The sequence below is a fragment of the Chelmon rostratus genome, chromosome 22, assembly GCF_017976325.1.
Source record: "Chelmon rostratus isolate fCheRos1 chromosome 22, fCheRos1.pri, whole genome shotgun sequence".
NCBI classification, from domain to species: domain Eukaryota; kingdom Metazoa; phylum Chordata; class Actinopteri; order Chaetodontiformes; family Chaetodontidae; genus Chelmon; species Chelmon rostratus.
The window spans coordinates 15,530,833-15,553,854 of NC_055679.1; the positions used below are offsets into that span (position 1 = coordinate 15,530,833).

The following is a 23,022-nucleotide window of genomic DNA, read 5'->3' on the forward strand; positions in this document are numbered from 1 at the left end:
GACGTGTAAACAGAACAAACTCACAAAGCAGTGTTTTTTCAAAATGTCTTTATTTTGGTTATTCAAACATCTTACATCAATGGTAATAAGTACTTTTGTTTTTCTCTCAAAGGTGTTCTGAATCAAACTGACATCACGTTCATGAAGACAAACTGTTCACTGAATACATTCATCTCTCTGTGTCTCAACACGATAAAACAAGTTTGATCATCCATCGTTAGAGTTGCATCTGTTAAAATACAGAAATATACCTGACTGTATGTTTTTCAAATGCGTGACTGGAATGTGTTTCACCAGAGTCTCTTGTAGTAAAAGCATAGATATATTTCAAAATATTTTCTGGAAATCTTTTTTCTCTCTTCAAAACTCCATTGCACACAAAACGACAAAACTGGACTTTCATAAGTTCCTGGCACACTTTTATTTTGAAAATATTTGCGACAATTAATTAACCAGGTATTTGGATGTGTTGGTTTGCATGTTGAGCAGGATTTCTCAGAAACATTATATTCAAAAAGGAAGTACGATGTCCCACTGAACACTTTTTCTTTAAAGGATCCAGATTTAAAGTGATTGTGACAGAATTTTTACAGTTGGCTCAACATGTTTGTAGTATACTGACGTTTTTACTGCCCTCCACAGACATACAGTACAGTGAATTAACAAAACATTAGGGACATTTCATGATGACGTAAAGCCACATATAGAATAGTTTCCCTTATTGATTTCCCTTACGTTTCCCTTACAACTCATAAGGGAGCCGATGGAGACAAAGAGGCACAGGCAGTTATGTTTTTGAGGCTTTGAGAAAGTGGGGCAACATCTGCATGTGTGCAACAATGAAAATATAAGATTTGTCTAGTGTATTAATGCTCAACTTCTAACCATTATTTTAAAAGTTCATGTCTTAAAATGACATTTAGTATTTAATGTCTGCTACAATATCTTTAATAAGAGGGCATTACCTTGTCTTTTATATACAGTGTGTATATCCTTTCTCTTTAAATGTGCAATTCTGCGTTTGTTTTCTTTTTCATGATAATCCAACTTGTTATGACAAGAAAAATCACAGTCACAAGAGCAACATTACACTTGTTCACAAAAAAAACAAAAACCATACGACAGGCACCTTCCACACAATAGTAAAACGAGGGATGACAACATCATATAAAAGAACAACGTCAAAATTAGTTAGAAAGTAGATGGCAGATTAAACCGTGTAGCCACATTTAAGGATGTAAACAAGACTGAAATTCAGTAGCCACACCAGCGCCGAGGCCGTGATGCCCACTGCTCACCAGAGTGATTGTTGGATGGATGAAACAGAAAGCTTTACTTTTCTTGGTTCCTCATTACCAAATAACTCCTGAGGGTGGCGCCAGAGGAGTGGCCATGTTGTTACATAACTCCAAATGGTTTATGCTCCACAGTGACATCTATGCCAACGTTTTCTTAGAGCCGCGGCGCTAGTGTGGCAAAAAACACTGAGTGAAATCAAACTTAAAGGCAACAGAAAATACATCACTGATACGCAAATCGCTGCCCTTCAGACAGCGATGGAGTCGTAAGTGTGACATCAGTCTGTTTTGCACCAGATGTCTGACAAGCGCCTGTCTCCAGCACAGATGGGAGTGTTTTGCTTTGTCTTTTCCCTTTTAGTCTGTATACGTGTGTGTGCACATACGCTCTACAAAAAGGTTAAACTGGTTTTGAATTAAGCCGCCTGAAAGAAAAAAAAAACACCGCACAGGAACCAAGAGCACCAACGTCTCCGATCAGTATCCGCCTCTTTTTCCGTCTCACATTTGACTTCTGCGTGAAGTGATTCCTGATGAGCGGTGTAGCTGTCGGCGTCCAAACAGCCCCCGCGAGGAGAGGTTTGAGGGAGGGCAGGAACGGTGGCGCTGTGGAAGTCAAAGCGGCGGTTCATTCGCAGGCCAGCTTGCTGTCGAAGCTCGACAGGCCGATGGCGAAGGCTTGCAGGGCGCACATGGGGTAGTTGTAGTCCAGAGTGAAGATGTCTTCGGCCACTCTGCCAAACTGCATGACGATGTAGTCAGCTAGAGTTTGGGGAAGCAGCACAGCAATGTGTTAATCAGTACCCTCAGCCTGAGCAGTGCAGGGAACATGTGGAACAGTACGGGAGGGATGCTTACGGTCGTTGTCGTGAACTATTTGAAAGTTTTTCACCGACGCTTGGGTCACGCGGCCGTGGAAGTTCAGCACGTAAGACTGGGTGTCATCGTTCCACACAGGCGCCTTGTTGTGCAACTCAATCAGGTTGTCCAGTGAGTGATTCTGCCACCTGCTCAGGAGGCTCTCCTGCTCCTGTAACGCAAACAACCTCATGTTCAGGTTTTCACCCATTCAGCTTGATACATATTGATGTCTTTGCATTTACAGTGCTTAGCCATTGCCGGTGTGGGGGTTGTGCTAACGGCTAATGTTTAGAAAACGCTCAAATCTCAAGCACCGTGTGATCCCAGGACCACCAGACTCACATTTTGAGGCCTTGCCGGGACTCTTTCAAAATTCATGTTCATGCCCGGGATGATTACAGTCATCTTACGTGGTCCTTTGAATCCCAGCACGTTGGTTTCCTGCCAAAGAGTACAACATGGTAGAACATTATGAATGAACTGGTAACACAGAAAACATTTGCGTGTGTGTGTTTCTCATTCACTCACATAGCAGATGGCAGCTAGTTCCTGTCGAGTGTTGCTCTCTTCCAGCAGCGCCCCGGGGTTTTTGCAGGGATTGGTGCCGTTGTCGTACACCGTGAATTTGGTGCCCATGAGGTTGGACCTGGCAGAGCACACATTGGTGATGAAATGTTTACAGCGTGTCGCATTTGTCAACTGCTGGCAGCATTTTTAAAAATCTGAGTCCTGTGGAGTGGCAGAGGCAAAAGCACTGTGCTCGAAGCAGTTATTAATAGTCACTGCTAGGTCTCCAAAAGCTGAATTTAACAATCATGCTTGTCACAGATATTTGGATAGAAATGTGCAGAAAAACCTGAAGAACCAAGATTTTCAGGAGGATTTTAGGCAGATTTCAGTCTGAACATTTTAATGTAAATTCAGTGACAGTGCAGTCCCCCATGCACACGGAGTAGATGTAAGAGTAAGTGTGGTTTTACCTCAGTTTACCAATGAAGCTCTCTCCCTCTCGTGACAGATCAGTGGCATCCACTGAAATAAGGTAGTTGGATGTCTTGCTCTTCTTTCTCTTCCTTCCTGCCAGCAGAAACACCTGGAATGAGAGGCGGAAATGAATCTGTGCTGTACACAGATGCAATACTCCTGAGAGGTTCACGCTTTCATTACCTGGTTGATCAGTTTGCCATTTAAGATCAAGTCTTTGTCTGCCCACACTCACCCTCTTGCCATCCTCTCTCTCCATGTGCATGAAGTAGGTGGGGTACAGGCCGCGGTCCATGCCCTTCTTGTCCCGGGTGATTCGACATTTAACGGTGACGCCGCGCGGGGCCGGGCGAAAGACAAACTCCTCTAGATTGGCCACATCAATTAGTGCGCTGTCCGCTGTGGGTGATCCGGGGGTCACCGCCTCCTGGGTACAATACACATGGACTTTTGTTAAGATGACACAATATTTAGTGCTGGGGTTGGGATCATGTCGTCTTGCAGCCTGTTGGTGAGCACATTTGTTGGGACACTCACTGAAATGTCTTTGCCACTGGCGGCAGAGGAGGGTCTGGTGCCGTCTGTGTTCGGGGACAGAGAGCGCGTCCGTTCCTCCTCCACATCGTCCTCATGCTCGCTGGCTTCGTCGAAGTTCATGCTGCCAGACAGACCTGGAGAGGAGGAAGAGGCAAAGGTGTGAGGGAGCTTTGTGTGTATTCCCAAAAGAATCTCAAAGACTGGAAGACAATAGAAAAGGTCTTTTCTCTTTTTGGGTTCATTTGTGGTCTTTGATATATGAGAATACTTGCTCAAGAAAATTTAAGCAATCAGAAATAGTGCATCATACAGTTAAAATCACTCCCTTTTATTTTTATCTTAAAATTTCAGCAGGGGATTTCTGCAACACTCTTTAGGGGTAATCTAACAGAATCAATCCAAACTGCTTTCTATCAAACAGAGCCACATGATCATTCAGTCACACTGCTCAGCACTCACCTGACAGAAAGGTCACATGTGTGCAGTGGCTTCAGTTGAAGCCCTGCCTGTCACAAACAATGCAACTGTCTCAAAGTCAGTTTCTGCACTGGTGAGATTAATGTCAAGAGATGAGGCTGAATGTCCCTCTGAGACTCATGAAGACACAGCTCTGCGCAGTCATGCAGATGTAAAGCGCACTGCTCAAGACCGCTTGAGACATGTGTCTCTTCATTGGTAATTGGATTTATCTGCCAGGACGCAGCTCTTGGCTGCAGCTATAGCCCATTTGAATGTGCTGTCACAGAATGACAGTGGTCCACTGGAATGGAGACGTCTCAGTAAGGGGGGGAAATTGTTTCCCTACAGCTCTACAGTCTTAAAGAACAAAATTAGTACATTTTTTAACTGGGATTAAAATCCTCCTTAAAGTAATTGCATGACCAGATGTGACATTAATGATAATAATGTTGGTATAAAACTATAGAGCATGTTGAACAAGTCCCCATAATAACTATAATCTGATCTTTAGCTTTGAAGTGAATGAATGAAAGTCATTTTGGCCTACCATGGGTTTGTCTCACACACACGCTTGTTTTCGTTTCATCACTTGTGGGGACAATACACACACTGACATTCATTAACCCTCGTCCTAACCTAGCCCTAACTTAATTCAAGTCCTCAAGATAAAATTTAATGATTTACCAACAACTGTGTGCAGACAAAAATGCTGGACCCCACAAATATAGAAAGACACACTCATAGCATTTTCTACTTGGTGCACAAAATTCTGCCACTTCCTCCTTCCACTCGGACCAACAGGTTAGAGAATAGGAGGGCCGGGACTGGCCTCTGCAGTATTGAACAAGAATAATAATGTGACACAGTCAAACACAATATTTATACTGGGGTATTTACAGGAGATGAACCCAGGACGTGCAGCTGTCCCTGAGAGAAAGTGAGTACCATCAAATGTTAGCTTCCCTCTAACAGTGACTCCAGGGCTCCAATTAAAACACAGAGCAAGGTCGTGTGAGCCGGTGGCTTCTGAAATCATCCACCTGGAAATGTCACAGAGGACTCATGATGGGCTAACCACTAACCCACTAAACAAAACCACAAAACACACAATAATCATCATGCAGCAAAAATTCATCCTGCCTGAATAAGCTGATCAAAAATTAACGTCAAATTTTCCATTTCTTTCTTTTCCTCAGGAGTTGGGGTATGCAACGACAGAGAGCCAGAAATACCTGCCGGAAGTCCTGCGGACGTATTCTTATGCTAAAGTGGGCTGACGTTAACAATGAGGTCATGCATTATTGAGAGGGACAATGACATTTGCTACTATGGCATCACGTCACACTAAAGGCCAGGAACAAAGCTGGAGGATCTTTTGAATTTACTGTGGCTCTGCAATGCCAATATTTTGACATGTGTGGAGCTGCTTAACCTTATCTCTTCAAATGAAAGTTAACATGCTTTCAGGTTGGAGAAACTTGTTTTTCCCCCCTAGTGGCAGGTGGATCCGAAAGAGTGCACAATCCACCCCGCCGTCCTTAAACTTCACGGATCCCTGCCAGCTGGCTGGCGAGTGTGGGTGGCAGACGCTGTAATGGTGCCATAGATGAGCACTGCAGTATGAACAATGCCCTGGCCTATTATTAAATGACCCATTTCTCACTGCATCATCATCAATCATGCCACCGTCTGCACCCATATTTCATACTGCCACAGGAAGCAGAGTGCTTCTAATTTCAGGGGACGTCAAAAAGTCTGACTTTGCTGAACAATAGCTGCTAATCTGGAGGGATTTACAGCTACATTAACACAGAGTGGATAGTGGTAGACCGGTTCTCGCTTAGAAATGTCTGACTCCTTCTGTTTTTGGCCTGTGAGATGTCTGAGTGTTTCTGATGTGTTTGTGTGCAACTGGTGTGATCGGCTATGTTTTATTTATGTCTTATTTATTTATTCTGCTGCACTCAGGTCTCCCTCGCAAAACAGATCTTGATCTTAATGAGACTGCCTGATAAAAAATATACATATATACTGTATATAAATAGAGCTCAGATGATAGCCTGTCATCCTGATCCGACTAACTTCCCTTTCTCACTTCGCTTTATATTTTCTATTGTCTTTCACCTCATGTTACACTAAGTGTTGTCTGTAAAACCTGGGAGTTAATAAATACTGAGATTAAGCAGTTGCACACAGCGTATAATCTTTTATGCAACTTGTGTTGTGAAGCAGCATGAGTGGATTCCTCACTCGGCGATGAAGGCAAATAATTAAGGCGCATTAATGAAACCACATTGCCTCATAGCTTCCCTTAACACAGGATGAAAGTCCATCAACAGGATTCATGGATTTCAAACGCTTTAATACAACATTAGTGCCTCACTAATCCTTTATGAAGTAAATTTAAAGGGTATTTAAACCATAAACTGAAATTTCCTTTCAATTACTCAACATTAATTCACTGAGCCTGAAACTTACAGCTTTTTCTGATACTATGAGGTTGAGTGTAGACTACGGGTGTGACAGTCATATCATTTTGATTACAGCTGCTTATTGTAGATCACCATAAAATCCACAGCCTCCTCTCAACAACGACAGGTATGGCTCCAGCGTATGTGGATGCCTGAGACTCAAGAGCTGTTTAATGATGACTGTTGTGCTGTAGTTCCAACAAATCTACAGTATTCTTCACTGTATCTGACATGGTTGCCATGTTTGAAGAATAGAATTCAAGTTCAAACTTATTCCTTCACAAAAACGAAGTGTGTTTCCTCTTAAAAAGCCAGTCTTTATTCAAGGTCAAAGGACCGTGAGCATGCAGCTCTGCCAGGACTCACCTTGTTTCTGCAGTAACTCATGGATATCTTTCTTGGGCTCCAGCAGCGTCTCAGTGTCTCCATCCCTCTCAGGCTCCTCGGCAGTGGGCGACTGAGGCTGTGACTGGAACTGAGTCTGGGACTGGCTCACTGACAGGATTTGGACTTTCTTTCCCAGATCAGGGGCTTCTGAGCCCAAGAAAGCTGCCGGGCCATCGATACCTAAAGCAGGGGAGGACAGTCAGTTTGTAGTTGTATTGCGTCACATGGCATATTTCCGTGAATATTGTATTAATACCTATTACTTCATCAATATGTTTAATAAATCAGGCTGTGGAGCAGTGACACATTATAAAGCTGCCTTTCAAACACATAATCCTCCTTCTTCTTCTTCATATACACAGAATGCAGCCCATCAACGCCTACTTTGACCGTGTGAAAATGGCCGTCTGCGTGGTTTTACGTGACCCCCACCATTAAAACAACAGGTAACAGGTGTTTTCCTCACCATCCATGATAACATCGTTGGTGATACTGAGTTGAGACTCCACCAGAGGGGCCTGCTCCTCGCCACGCCGTGTCCTGGAGCGCCGGGGCCGAGCCTCTGTGTTGGGCTGGACCATCAGAGGTTCCTGACGCTTCCTCCGCTGCTTCTGCTCCAGCAGTGCCCTCTGTGGACCAGACAGGGAAACTCAGCCATGTATACATGTGCTAAGTGCTCAGTGACTGGAAAATCACTGCATGCATATACACCAGGCTTCTAATAAATATTACAAGAGGCTGAGAACATTTAGCCAAGCTGGAAAACACCGACTCTATGAGCTGAAGGTAATTACATTAGTATGCATGATAAGGTACAACCTGTGCCTATCAACAGGTACTGCAAATGGCCGGGGGGACAACCTTAAAGATAAAGACCCTGTTAAAGACACATGCACAAATGCACTGCCAAGTTAGATTTATTAGGTTGAATAAGCACAGCTGATGGGGATTCGGCTATAATTTTTAGAGGTATCTTGCAACAAACAAGACACGGTTTTCTGCTGGCAGATGATAAATAGTCAATAGAAGTTAATAATAGGTTATATCGACCAACTAAACCACTGACCAACACAGCCATTTCAAGATCCATGAGCTGGACAAGTCACATAACAGCCTACAGTTTTTGTAACTTTCCTGGTCCGACAGACGTAGGAAAGAGGGCTACATCCTGTCTAGACCCATCAGGCAGCAGGATATATTCCGTCAGAGCTACACGATGGAAAAGTGACTCAATGTATGAATATTTCACATAATAGAAATGGTAACCTTGAAAAACCTTAGAAAAAAACCTTTTCGAACACTACAAATTGATTTTATATTGAAAAACATCCAGAGTGTATGGACAAAGCAAACACACTGTACAGTTGAAGTGAATGCAGGAAAATAACCTACAAGTGAAGCCAAAAGAGACGGGCAAAAAATAAAGCCAGAGTGAAACCCAACGATCGTGCCAAGGCCAGAATAGTGCAGTCGATGGGTTCACTGGATGGCTGAAACAATGGGTGCTGTGAGAGTCTCATTTGGTGTTGTGCCGTATTCTACATTGAAGAATGGCGAACATCACCCTGTGAAGACTTGGTGAAGAAATGAGGCAAGTCTCTGAGGACCCAACAAAATGTGATCCATCCCTGCTATATTTGCCTGATGACTACAGAGAACTGGTACATGCTTTAGGTAGTGCAGTGATGAAGTTTCATGCCGGCCATGCTGTATCCACTCCTGCCCTGAGCCCCAGTCTTTGCGGTCAAAGCAGCCGATGGATTACGCAAGCGAATTAATGAGCGCGTCAAATGCACAACAACAAGACCTGTTTAGCGATGCTGTTTAGCGAGCTGGAAGAGACCAGGAAGGCCTTCTCTCATATTTGCCAGACCAAAGGGCCTTTCATAACTCGTCAGTCATTGCGCACACTGAGAAAATAAACGTCTCCAAGAAACCTGCCTCACTGTTTCCTCCCCTCTGTGCCACCACAGCTACATCTGCCGCCACTGCTGACTTATGTGACTTATGTGACATACGCTGGCCCCGTGTGCAAAGAGGCAGTGCATTGACACCAGATGGGACGACCCTACTATTCACATGAGCAAGAGGTAAGACAGAAGAGAGCTAAGCAAAAAGGTTTAAGCAATAGAAACGGAACAGTTCTTTGCTGCACACGTGTATGATCCGTTTTAATATTCTGGATTTGGATTTGTTTTATCATTTCAAAAGACTCTGTGTTAAGAGGACCGGGATTTGCATACCAGCTTTATGGCTATAAATAAAGGCGACAAATGAATAAAACATAAGGCCGGATTATCATAATGAACATCATTACTATTAGTGTAATAAATGGATGTGAACATACGACCAAATTACAAGATGCATAACAATGGTGAAGGGGAAAGGTGTGTTTAAAAATGAATGTGGCCTGAAGCTGTATTGAATTTAAAGAGTTTCTTGATTACAATTCTAGTTTTCTCCAATCGGTGCAATCAGACTTATTCAACATTTTGTCCTGACTACTGAGTGAAATGAAACTGCATCACACACAACTGAAAATGAGATTAAAGTAAGACCAGTTTCTGTTGCCTTCCCTTTTGGTTGCTATTTTAAGCGAATCTATTGTTATATTCCATTCTTTTGTAAAGAACCGGGACTTGGCATTTTGAGACCAGGATGTGACTTCATCCCGTCTTTCCTGTATCAGCCAAAACATGAGAGGAAGTACATTTAAGTATAAATCTGATTTTAGGAGACAAACTGTATATAACTGTGTGTGTCTTTGCAAAGAATTTGACAAAGAAGTTGATTATAGTTAAGGAGGGATTACTGAATATCAGGCAGTCTGATAGGAGGACCTGCATCACTCATACAAACTGTTATCCTCAGACAAATGACAGAAAAAATAGATAAAAGAAGTTACAAACCCGCTCCATTGACATCCTGAACAAGTGTGTGCCAAAGTTAAGAGGTTTCTCAACAAAGTCCCATTTGTCCTGCTGGTCAGATGAAACTATGTTCTACCCGAAAGAGCAGCACTCCTGCTGGGCATGACTCTGTCTGCCTGTCCCTGAGTTTGACAATCGATAAACCAGCAGCCTCCTCGGCACTGCGTGGTCCCCTGACAGAAAAAAGGTCTGTCTCTGTCCGTGTGTGTGTGTCTGTGCGTGTACGTGCGGCCACCGTCGCTAACTGAATCAGCAGTCATAAGCACTCCAGCAAGAGAGAGAGAGAGGGGGAGAGAGAGAGAGAGAGAGAGAGAGAGAGAGAGAGAGAGAGAGAGAGAGAGGTGAGCTCAAAGTGAGATACGGTCACAGCCACAGTGCTCCGGATATTCTTGTCTGAATGGTTTTCTGAAACAGTGGGAAACACTGAATTGAGCGAAAAGATGGATTTCGTTTTTATTGTTGAATATTTATTTATTTCCACAACCTCCATGTGGTGCCTCTCTGGGCATGAGTAGGCATGAGTGTTTTGTGAGTTATGTAAGAGCAGAAGACTCTCAAGTGAGGCTGCTTGGACTCAGCTGAAAGTATGCTGCGCAAATGAGCCACAGCGGGACCGTGGGACACACACACACACTCACACACACACACACACACACAAAGCCAGGCACCCTGCACTAAATCCTTCTCTCTCTTTGAACTCGCCAATCTGGCCCTAGTGTTCCTTTCCGTCTAATGTGTGAGATAGTGGAGTACGGCTCACAGCTTAAATCAAAGCTCTGCACCGCAGCTCTTCAGCAAGGTTTGGGATGAAGCGTCTTACAGGGACGCAGGGTGAAAGGAGAACAAATGTGAGACGGGAGAAGGGCCATGTCAGGTAATGGGTGGATAACAGGAAACAATTCCACTTCAGGAGTAAGCAAGCATTAAAATTCCAAGTGACTGGGCAGGTGAAAAACAGGAGATTTCCGAACAAACGTTAATCCCTAAATTGCATGCCACTGCAGTGATGCTGGAGCTACTCCTGCCAGCGGCAGACACCCCTCGGTGACACCGGAGTGGAGGAACACAAGGTCATCTCAGCCCTTTAACTATACCGGATTCATGCAAACTCTTGACAGGTGCTTACAAATACAACAGGTTAGCTCTCCACCAAAAGCACAATCTATGACCTTGACTCCAAAAAAGTTGCTATGAAGGCTGCTATCTAAAACATAAATAAAACATAATGTGGTAATTTGCTAACCCTTTCTGACATCTACTCACCTGAAAACAGCACGAAGTCGATATATTTAATGTTTGACCTCATCTGCTTCATTGATTTTTGTAAATATCTGCTTATTCTGAATTTGATGCAGCAACACGTTCAAACACGTTGGGACAAGAACAACAAAAGACTGGGAAAGATGTGGAACGCTCCAAAAACACCTGTTTGGAACATTCCACAGGTAGACAGGTTGATTGGTAACAGGTGATAGCATCATGATTGGGTATGAAAGGAGCATCCTGGAAAGGCTCAGTGGTTCACAGAGAGGATGGAGTGAGGTTCAACAACTTGTGAACACATGATTGGATAAACGAGATTATTACATGGGCTCAGGAACACTTTGTAAAACTGTTGTCAGTAAACACAGTTTGTTTGCAAATGATTGCATTTTGTTTTTATTTATGTTTTAAGCCACGTCGAAGTTTTTTTGGAATCAGGCTTGTACGTGCGTAAGAAAGCTTAATAGGACTAGAAGTGCAGCAAATACTTGTGAACTACACGAGAAAGTAAAGTACACTCACAAAACAGACATTAAAGTCTTAGGGGAATGATATGAAGGAACAAACAACAACAAAGGTGTGACCTGTCAAAAACGTGTTGTTCATCTGTGAATGCGGTTTGGCTTCCTACCTGTTTTTCCAGCTTCTGCTGCATAAGACTGGCACTGTCATCTTCAATGCCACTACGGAGAAAAAGGAGAAATCATTCTTATAGAGTTAAAACATTTTCTCACAGCATTAATGCTGAATCCAATTTTCCTTATCAAACCAGTAGAGGTTGTGTTAATACAAGCAAATAAAGACTTTGCATCCTTTATAATGCTGTCACGATACCAGAATTTTAAACTTCAATACAACACTAGTATAAAAAACGATACTCGATACCTCTTTCAATGCCACAGTAAAAAGCATTAAACACTAATGACACAAAAAAGGATGACTTTTTTTTATCTTTTCCATTAGCAATCTGCACACAGTGCTGGCAGAGAGTGATGACTTTCTTTCCTGTTAACTCATCAGGGTCAGCTTTGGGTTGAAACTCTAATTGTAGATCTGTTTTTCTTTATACTATCAAATGTATAATTTACAGAGATTGTATCTTTTTAAACACATGGTATTGAATCAGAATTTCAATAAATCCTGTATGAAATAAACCAATGAAGGCGCCAATTGGGTTTAATAACAGTAGTGGCAGTGTTAAAAGTGTAAATCAATAATGTAGGTAGAATTAAAAATATCTAACCTGCAGTGTAACTAAAATAGCAAGTAGTGACCCCATGTTCACTAGAATTTAAAATGACAAATCTACAGGGTAAAAAGTGACCTTCTGAGCCTGCTGGAGAAACATGGCATGACCCATTCTCTGAAAATGACAGAAAGAAAGCAAGTTTGAGAAAGAAAGAGAGGGGGAGCACGAAAAGGAGAGAGGACAAAGCTCCAGCTGAGAGAATGCCTTGCAGTCTGGGTCCTCTGGGCATTTACCCTGGACACCTATCTGAAGGGACTGGGCCCGTGTTGCTTGGCTACCGCGAGGAGAAGGGCAACAGCAGGAGTCTGTACTGTCTGAGTCTCAGTCAGAAACGTACAATGTCTCTACCTATGTCGTTCTGTCAGATAGACAAATTCATGTCACTCCCATACACTGATTTAATGTGCAGGTCACAAACTCAACCTTTCATTTCTTTCATCTTTTCATCTCGTCATCTTTAAATAGCGCACATTCTGCTGGGCTGAATTTAGGGTTTTTTATAGACAAGAATTAAATATGTAGGATGAACTCACGCTGCCTATCTCTCCATCAGGCAAGCTTATCAGACACCTGATTCGCTCATTCTCACTCGTTATTTCCATCTCCCTCAGTCATTCTCACATCCTTTACAAGGCTCCTGTGTGGAGGTGATGACACACACTACTTAAGGAACTCACGCCCGATGCCGACTGACATCAAAGCTCATCTCTGAAGGACAGCCGCTGAATGCCAAAAAATGATGAGTTCCAGAACCTCATTGAAAGTAAGAAGAACTCGAGTGCTTTTCTAAGCCCGTTCCACTCTCATTAAGCCCGGAGCCTCATCATCTGCAGCCCAACAGCCAGCGTGGGCTTGAGTCACGATCGTTCCGATTCGACGCCAGAATGAGTCATCTCGCACCGGTGTGTCATATCATCAGTTTTAATCCCTCTCCGAGTATCCCTCACTGTTGGCACTGGCAAACACATGGGTCTGCTGGGAGGCCACCTGAGAACAGGTGCTGGTGACAGGGAGGAGGGCTAGAGAGTGGAGGATGATAGTTTTATAATTAATCAGGGGAACGGGAATGTCGTTTAGGGCAGGAAGGAAAGAGATGGGTGAAAGTTGTGCAGGTGAGCGCGAGACCTGGGAGCAGTCACGATATATGACAATACAGCTTAATGTGATCAGAGGAAAGTGGGTTGTGAGTGAGTTTGGGAGTGTGCATTGCTGCCTACCTTGCTGTTGAGTTAGAGGAGAAGCTGGCAGAGCTGGAGGGTCTTCAGGGAAAACGGCAATTTGGCACCAACGCAGCCAGTAGCGCAAGACATGTGGAAAATAAGAGAATGGGTTCAGCAACAAGATCAGAACAATGATGTATTCTATATGGTGCACTTCAATCTGTTGGGGGGTTGGGGTTGGGAGTCCTCTACCACAAATGTTCCTAGAAAACATGCGCATATGCACACACACGCACGCATGCACGCTTAGAAAGTGCCTCATCACAGCTGTGAGTGATCAATGTTTCATTAGTCCATCACAGCTTGGGTGACAAGAGAAGGACGCGCCACTGTTGTCCCTTCCTTGTGTGTCACCAAGGTAACCATGGAGATTTCAGCTCCGTCAACAGCGCACCTCCACCAGCATTGATTAAAAACCTGCAGCCAGTTCTTGGGCTCCACTGTAATTGGAGGCCTTAGCATTGTGCTGTGAAGATTTACAGAGTGACAGAGGGAGTGCTCTGCCGAGGCGTGAAATTTGTTTTGAGCTGCACATCGAAATATTTATTCAGACAACATTTGGTCAGATGCTTTTGTGAGGCAAATATTAATGTGGAATATGATATTTGACTTACGAGAAAATGTAGACTCTGATATGATTTTATTGCTATAAATGATGAAATGGTAATAACTGTCAATCACACAACTGTTGCAAAAGAGGGACAAGTTGGCTTGACTTGACAACAATATCACAATGAACAAATGTTTCTTTATTATGAAAAGAAGAGCGGTGGAGAAACTACATACCATTAACCAGAGGAATCTTATGGGGCCACAGTCCATTTTGGCCGTTGTATTTTTTAATTCAAAGCCTTCCACTTTGCCACTTCAAAAGGGAATTTGAAAGTTGAATGAGTATAACTTCACGTCTGCCATAGGCAATTCAGCTCCCAACTTAGAGAGGATGCAGAATGAAAGGAGGACTGATAAGATTAAGTGCTTTATTCCCTGTGTGTCAGCACTTGGCAACCAGAGAGGAAAATTATACCAAGATGCGTGTCGAAAGAATGGGAGAAGGGCAAGCACAGTATCTGCCCTCTCCCAATGTGAAGCTGGACGGCACCTAGTGGGCTCTGGCTTTTCACCTAAATAGTTCACTTACAACAGATCAGCCACAACTGCGACTATTACCACGTCCACACACTATGTTGTTTGTTTAGTACTGAGGACATTTATTTGGCACAGGTCTCGGTGTACAAGCATGATGGTACCAAACCAAACCTGCAAACGTCATTGTTAAGAGAAGAAACTGGCTGTTGTTTGCCATTAAAAAGTTACAACACATAACCCCCTGTATTGTCATTGTTACATTTCTGCTTGTGCGCTGACTACTCAAACAAGATTCAGCCTGTTAACTTGTGAGTGAAAGTCAGAGATATTGGGCTTTTTGAACTTTGAGCCAGGCTAGCTGTTATTGCCCTGTGTCCAGTCTTCATGCTAAATGAGGCTAGCCATGTGTCTTGACTCCAAACCTAAAGCTCTGATATGAGATTAACATCAACCTTCTCATCTCACTCTCAAGGCTGAACAAAGTCTTACAACTTTCGGGCTTTTAATGTGAAACAGCTGCAGGAGGTGTGAAACTTTCTCATCTTAGGCTATTATCTTAACTTAGTTGATAGTGAAAGAGTTAGATGCATTAGGTTTATATATATATTGGGCCCTTAAGAATTGTCTCTAGCATATCCAAATGCAATCAGCAAACTTTAGCTGAAATCTTAACAAACTGGATCACTATTAGTTAAATTCTGCATACCATAATGCCTTTATATTACAATCTAGACATTACTGAGGCTTGACAAAGAATATATTAAGAGGCCACATATTACATTCAGTCATTCCAGCTGTTTCTGCAATCAGCTGGATGGATATTCCAAACACATCCTTTGTTACGTGAGTGGTCCAATCAAGCACCAAACAGCACACACGTAAATCATCAACTCTGGTTACAGCGCACAGTCACAGCCTCGCGCTCTGAATAAGTAACGACATGGTGGCAGAAACATGAGCGAGAGGCACATCTTTGACTGCGGGTCAGCCATTCAGCTGGCCAGAGGGAGAGAGCAGTGGCTGGAAGAAACATTATAGTAGCACTGGCCTCTGTCCTGGCACAGGCCGCTCCAGCAATTCTCAATCCTGAAAAGTCAGCTTGGGGAACTAAAGCAAAAATGTGTTTGTCCGTGAGTGTGTTAATGCAGGAGCCAGACGTGCTACTGGAACAAACACACCATAAGTCTTGGGGAGCACACAAGGAAGGCTAGTTTCAAACAACTGCCTCTATAGTACCAAGATCATAATATGTGAGCAACTACCTGTATGACCAGCGGCTGTAGACAGGCTGAGATCCCCCATTCTTTACAGTGTCCATGGATGCGGCTGCAGGAATGCTAGTCCTTGGCTCTCCTATCTACGGTATCAGAAAAATCTTCATCTACACTGGAGCTCAGAGTTACTGTGCAGCCCTACCTAACAGCAAGCCCTGTAGGCTCTAACATCTCTGCTATTACGTGACTGAGAAAGAGTCGCTACGTCCCACCCAGGGGAGTGACAGCTACCAGTGCTGAGGGGCAGACTCAGGCTGAGAGGCTTGGGGCTGTTACCATGACTTCACACTTCAGATAGCGAACAAGGATTCAGCTAGAGATAGGAAGAAAGCGACAGGCCTAAAAACTAGATTTGCAAAGACCAACCTTAAAAGAACAAACTGTGAATGTTCTATGAACTTCAGTAAAGGTACTTAGCGGTTTGAGCCTGCTTATATTTTTATTTTATGTCACTCCAGCCAGTGACTGCAAGCATTTCTAAAAGAAAATCAGTCAGACTACTTGCTATCACCTAAGTTCCCTTATTTTACTGTCCGACTCCTTTCCAGTAACTTTCTGAAAGACTCAGCGATCAGTCTCAGCTCATTTCCTCTGACTCACAATGGGGCTCCACATATATCAAACCACAGATGCACAATCTGTCTGGCATCTCAGTTATATGCAATAGTTGGAATTTATTGAGCTTTAAATAGCCCAAATCTCTTCTAAAAAGTAATGCCTCATCAACATTACTGGATTACTCTATGTTTGACCATCAGCATATGAGTAAGACATTCCAGCCCCTGTTCTGCATGATAATACTGAAAAGCACATGCTGTTTTAAAAAGGTAACTCAATAAATGGAAACCTATAGATTACCCTTTCTAAAAACAGACACGGTGTGTGGACCTTAATCTAGTTGCTAGGAAACCAGAGTCTCCCAATCGTTTTTTTCTGTGCTTATTTGCAAGAGCGAGAAAAAGACAGCACAGAGAAAAGGAAGAGTATGTTTGTGTATGTTTGTCCTGGGAGACAGCAGCAAAATGGCATATAAGTCAACTGATGATGAGCAGGGGAATCATTCACCAGAGGGAGTAATTACTGAGCTCAAAACAAATGATGGAAATAAGCTACAAGAGTTGATAATAATACCATTTCCCTAGGGGACCGCAAGGGACACACTCCACACTTATGCTTTGCTTTGTATAGGCAGCTTTAAAGGAACATCAGCTACTGGCCGTTAAGTATTTGGCAATCTGAATCTTCTTATGCTAAAAGAAGCCACTTGACACTGATCATAGCACATTTAAAACCTAACTCTAACATACAACAGAAAATATAGCTTCAGCGAAATTTAAGCACTACTGTAGCATTCAACAAGGAGTGTGAGTCCATTACAAATACCAGGGATGTTTTTCAGCATCTCAGTGCATGGGAAACAGAGTGGATTACTCTGGCCAACTGGGCCATATGTGTTTGGAATCCACTGGAAAACCACAGTAGATCACAACTCAACCACAAGCCATGCCTGTAGCTGCAGAGGTCAACCGCTATCCTTGTGGAGAATTTTTTTTAATTGATTGATTTGTAATGATGGTCAACTAAGGAGTATTGAATTCATCTTCATACATCTATTCCTCTTGGAGGCCAGACATATTATACATTTGGCAGTTTAGCCAGCTACATTTTCCGACTGGGGTGACAACTGACAATTGCTGACAACTGACCACTGTTGTGTGTTTTGCAAAAAAGCAAAAAGTGTAGTCAAACAACTAGTTCCTTGCTAAGTCTTATGGCACTGGGAAGCTTATTGGTTATCTTCTTGACCTTGTTCAATACTATACTCTGTAACGACTGTACACTCTATAGGACATCAGTGATATTATTCTGCGTAACTGCTGTACCCAGAACCAAAGAAAAGAAGAATCCACTGTGGTAAGTATTAAAGTGCCTTGGCAGACCTGGCCTAAGTTTTCATAATAAGGTAGGAAATTGTTATCTATCATTGCCGTTCAGCTGATGACTCCAGGCTGAAACTGGACATTTTAGGTGCTATTAGATGTCAGATGTCCCATTTCTCATTTAGGTTATGTGCTACATTCTTATCGCTAACCCTGGCGATAACAGTACAATGCAACAAAGGACAAAAAACATTGAACAGCCTCCCACTTTCAACACTGTCCTTGCAACCCTACATTTGTGACGCTGTTAGGAAAACTGTCACATTTCAGCTCTCAGACTCAAGGACTTCTTGCTTTGGAAAAAAAACACTGCTATCAGTAATAATAAAACCATTAACAGTAATTAATACATTTGTGAGACATTATTAAAGAGAAAAGAAGTGAAGAAGAGGCCCTTATTCAGCCATTTTTGAAGGTTGATCATGACAAATGCTGAGTCAGCCATCTGTGAACTTTAACACAAACCCTCTGGATTAGTTGACCCCCCCAGAGCAGTGTGCATCACAGCTGCTGTGCTAATCAGGAATGAGTCCATTGCTGTGTCTCACATTACTAAACTGACACAATTCATAAAGCCAAGAATTTTCTTAGCGTAAAATCACACTGTTTATTGGAGAGTAGGGGAAAAATATGACTCAACTGACACTGACTGGCCCCACTCAGGCTATGGATTCATGTAGTGCAAAGACAATTTAACAAGAATATTCCTGGATAAAGCACACACTTTGAAGGGCAGTACTCAATTTAAAAATGTATTACTTTCACTATTTTTCATTATGTGTCTATGCCTTAAACGACAGCCCTTGCCTACAAACGTTAACAAAATCAAGTAATCAGACGGGCACTGTAACAGGAAAGGGTGGGAGCTGCTTTGATTTTTATCTCCCTGCAAAATGAAAGCAGACCTCTGCTCAAGTGCTTGATTGTGTATGGTAGCTTCCTTCATGTATGCACACACAGTACATCCCCTTGCCCAACACGTGTTTACATGACCAGCACAGTGGACATCAGAGGAAAACTGCAGGAGGCACTATGGTGCATTATACTGAGGTGCATTGCGTGTGTTGAGCCTGACTGTGGCCATCGTGCTTTGAGGCTATCTTTACATTCGATCCCTCTCTCCCTCTACTTTCAATGTGGAATGAATATCAGAAAATTATTGTTTTGCATTTCCTGACTGACTTACTTGTTTACCTATGATAAGTACATTAGGTATATAGCTTTACTTGGTCATGCAGGTGGTGAGAATGTATGCTGCTTTACAGGAATGCTTTGACAGCGACTACAGAAAGGCATGCACAAACATGACATGCAAATATTTTCCTTATGCCTCTGCTTCATTGTGTTCAAAGCTAAACCCAGTCAGGGTGCCTGACTGTGGCTACCACCATCTGTGATGTAGATCATTTCATACATTGTAATTAAACAGACAGTGTTGGATTCCGTCTCGTCACCCTACATCCCAAAACTCGACGCAATCCTACATATTCTGGGAATTATTGTATCCCAAATTGTATCGTCTGAAAAAAGATCAGGAAATTGCTCGTCAAAATACGCAAATGCGCTAATTTGTAACAAAAACAATGCATTCCTTGCCCGTTACGCAGATGTGTATTGTTAACTTAACATACATGAATCGGGCTTTGCATTATTATATAAGATGAGTTCGCTCACTATTCCAGAAGTGCCATATCAAGGATACGTTGTTTATCACCTAGCAAGGTAAACTGTATTAAAGCACGTTAGCCTCTTGTCGTAACGTTAATGTAGCGTCACTTTCTAAGAGTCAGATTTCTTTCCTTTTCAATTGTTGAGCTAAAACGTTGAGCAATTTTGGGAAGCGATCTTGTGCTTTGACACCACGACCGTTAGCTCGCTTACCGAGCTTGACACTGAGTAACATATCAGTTACATCGTCAAAATGAGACATTTAGACACGATGACTGACATTCGTGTTTTAACGCCAGCTGTGGAATATTATAGCTAGCTTGTTACAATTACAAGCTAACGTTAGCTGCCTCAGCCCAGCCTCTACTGTACGCAATGGTGCCTTTATAAAAGTTGTGGGCGACAGTTAAGTTTTTCGGGTTACAGAAAGCGATTAACTACACGGGCTAGCGTCTCATTCCACAGCTCACCAAACAGAACAAATACTAGCATAACGTACAAGTACTGCAATCTTTGTTTTACCTTATACTGTAGTAACTCATGTTTATCCACGGTTGCTAAGGAAGATCCTCGTGCAGCGGTACACTTTTTGTGGACGCGGTTGAGAAGAGCTCCGTAAGTCGGTCCTTAGTTACCAAACACACCAAGAACGGGCGATCCTATTGGTCGGCCGATTACTTAGGTGGAAAGTGATTGGCGGATAGTCTGCAGATGGGTGTCGAGTTGTCCCCTGTAGAGAGTTGGTATTTTTTCCTTTTACCTTGAATTATGCCTTTGCTTCAATTCAAAAATACCTCACAGCCATGAGAAGCAAACCTACTGTTACACAAAAGATGAAAATAAAAGAGTTTGGTACAGTGATCAGTAACCATGACAACAAATAGTTAAAGCAAGTCAATGCATCTGTTTCAATTACTAACGTTCCTCCTCTCTAATATGGTCACAAAATATTTCACTTCTGAAACCTCGAAACAAAATCTTACCCTAAAATATTTTAGTTGTATAGATTGGACTTTTTACTTTTATTACACTGCAGAGAGAAGTACATTCCCCCTCTGAGTTTCACTATCCCTGCCACCCCATCATTAATTATAGGCTGGGAGAAGTCTTAATAAAACAAGAATCTAGCTTTGAACTTATACATTTATTCCATACATTTTATGCAACACATCTAAAAGACGAAAGGGTATTTTAAGTTACAGCACATTGCTCACAACCACCAGCAGCTTTTAAATGATCCTCCAGCAGCACCCTTGGTTTTTACACCAGTGACTTCAAATAGCATGTCATTGAAAACATTATATAACACTTGCTAGATATTGGGTTTATGGTATGAGCTACAGTCCATATGGCCACAATCTTTTGTTATTTATCTGCCAGTAAAATGCTGAAGCAGAAGCATAGCAGACTATAGGTATGTGTTGCTAGACGTCACGACTGGATTTGAATGTAAGGACTGCCTCTGATTTGCGACATAATCTGTAACAGTACAGTATAATTGGGATCCAACCCTAGACAAGTTCTCACCTATTGAAAAAGCTTGCAACGCGGATATTGCAGTAATTATTGCATTTATGATGTATTATTTATTTTACAGTTAATACCTACCCGGGCTGTGCAGAGAGGGTGGGTGACATTATTATTGTTATTTCATAATGGGATTGGCTTATTATTATGAGGTTCACTCAAAGTGAAAAGAAGCAATGTGAGCGAACTCAAATGTCATAATAATTTTACAGCGCAGCAGTTCCATTCAGGGCAATAAAAATAGTTAACAGTCAAAGAAAAGGCCCAATGAATAATCAATATATTTTCTCTGTTGACATTGTTGCCTAATCCTTTAACTGTGAATTAACACATTTAAATCAGAGAGGTGGCCCCTCTCTTTTAAAAACAACATCAAACCCCTCCTCCTCCTCCATGTCACCTTCAACCCATAATCCCTCTCTGGTGTGTCAGCCACCAAAATGTCAGGTGGCTGATTACATGGCGGTGTACATGACCGAGGCTGTAGCAAGTGTAGAGAGGTGGGGGAGGGACGACTGCTCCCCTCTTGTATTACTTTTGGAGTGTCCACATCAGGTGGTGGATCAACACTGCCGTCCTCAGTGGTGCTGAATTCATTGGAGGCAGGTGTTGAGGCACAATCTGCTGGGATTCTGCATCTCTCTTTCACTTGAACAGATGGAGTTTCAGGTTGGTCCGAACGTCTGCTGGAGGATGCAGCACTGTCAGAAAACCTCTCCAAATTTCTTTTTCTGATTGAGGTCGTCTGTCTCTTTGGCGTGTCTGTGTTCTGGGCACCTGAAAGTACCCCTTTGATTTGGCATGATCCCTGTGGTTGATTTCCCGCATGAGACACCACAGTACGCTCTGTAGCTCTCTTTGTGCGTTTGCTCTTTTGTTGATGAGGCTGGTCTCTTGACCTTGTCTGAAATGTTAATGAGGGGAATTTGCACACGCTGTTTTTCCTGGAAAGCTGACTGCAACTGTCAAGGATGCTTGTGGCAGAGGGGCATTTTCTCCTCCCTCGTCTCACTGGAAGGGCAGCTGCTACTGAACTGTCAAATTGAGGGTTTACCTAAAAGTTTAAAAGCACAGCAAACAAAGAGCTGGATAAATAAATCTTGAGTCACATATAATACTTACTATTCTGTGACATAACTGCACAGGAAGGTCAGGTTTATCTGCAGACCCTTAACGCTGTAATTCAGTGACACACTCGAGGACACATCAGTTGTGGGCTGTTATCAGTCACAGAGCCATGCTGTGCCCCAAAAAGTGTTCAAACGGATGAACCACGTACCCAAGAATTAAGAGCTGAGCTGGAGCTTTCTTGTGTCTCCGTGAAGAATTCTCTGGGGTTGAGTGCTGCTCGGACTTCAGGCACATTTTGGACTCTGGCGCCGCACAAAGTCCGCTCCAGGAACAGCAGGGGAGGCCTTTGTGTCTTTATGGCTTTACGGGGCATTGATAGAAATCATCTCTGAAAACGAAGTGGAAAGAAAATATCACTAAAATCATGTCTAATTCAAATATTACTGTTACTGTTGGCAGACTCAGTTTATCTAAGGTTCAGATGGCTACAGCCAGTTGTTTACCTTTGAATGTTTTCATTCGCGGATAACAGCCTGATATTATACATACCTTAATTTGGTACTTCGCGTGAGACATAGCCACCATTACAAAGAATTATTACATGTAGAAAAGTTGGTTATCGCATTGATGTCTATTACACAGTTTTTCGTTTCCCGTCTTCTGGTTACTTACTATTTCCTGGTTCCCACTATTGTCGTCTCTGATTGGTGTGTCATTGTCCTTCGTCTAGCTGCCATTGGTTCGAATTTATATCACGTGATCAATGTGGCGGAAGCAGCGCCCACAGCGCCAAA

General features: G+C 42.7%; 2 protein-coding genes across 3 annotated transcripts; both read right to left on the reverse strand.

Moving 5' to 3' along the window:
• Positions 1-52: 52 nt before the first annotated feature.
• zmp:0000000711 (tubby-related protein 3) lies at positions 53-20,233 on the reverse strand. Of its 2 annotated transcripts, none has more exons than XM_041964305.1 (12): positions 20,153-20,233; positions 13,657-13,698; positions 11,822-11,873; positions 7,464-7,626; positions 6,977-7,177; positions 3,681-3,814; positions 3,379-3,570; positions 3,140-3,252; positions 2,688-2,805; positions 2,502-2,600; positions 2,157-2,328; positions 53-2,060 (listed from the first exon to the last, which is right to left on the reverse strand). In XM_041964305.1, exons 1-12 carry the CDS (start codon positions 20,170-20,172, stop codon positions 1,927-1,929), a joined length of 1,440 nt encoding a protein of 479 aa, XP_041820239.1. In that variant the 5' UTR covers positions 20,173-20,233; the 3' UTR covers positions 53-1,926. The 2 variants fall into 2 exon arrangements, with proteins under 2 accessions (XP_041820239.1, XP_041820238.1); XM_041964304.1 differs by lacking the exon at positions 20,153-20,233 and adding an exon at positions 16,011-16,166.
• Positions 20,234-20,772: 539 nt separating this feature from the next.
• Positions 20,773-22,907, reverse strand: rhno1 (RAD9-HUS1-RAD1 interacting nuclear orphan 1). Its single transcript, XM_041964306.1, has 3 exons — positions 22,778-22,907; positions 22,437-22,616; positions 20,773-22,211 (listed from the first exon to the last, which is right to left on the reverse strand). The coding sequence occupies exons 2-3, from the start codon at positions 22,599-22,601 to the stop codon at positions 21,471-21,473; spliced, it is 906 nt and encodes a 301-aa protein (XP_041820240.1). The 5' UTR covers positions 22,602-22,616; positions 22,778-22,907; the 3' UTR covers positions 20,773-21,470.
• Positions 22,908-23,022: the final 115 nt, after the last annotated feature.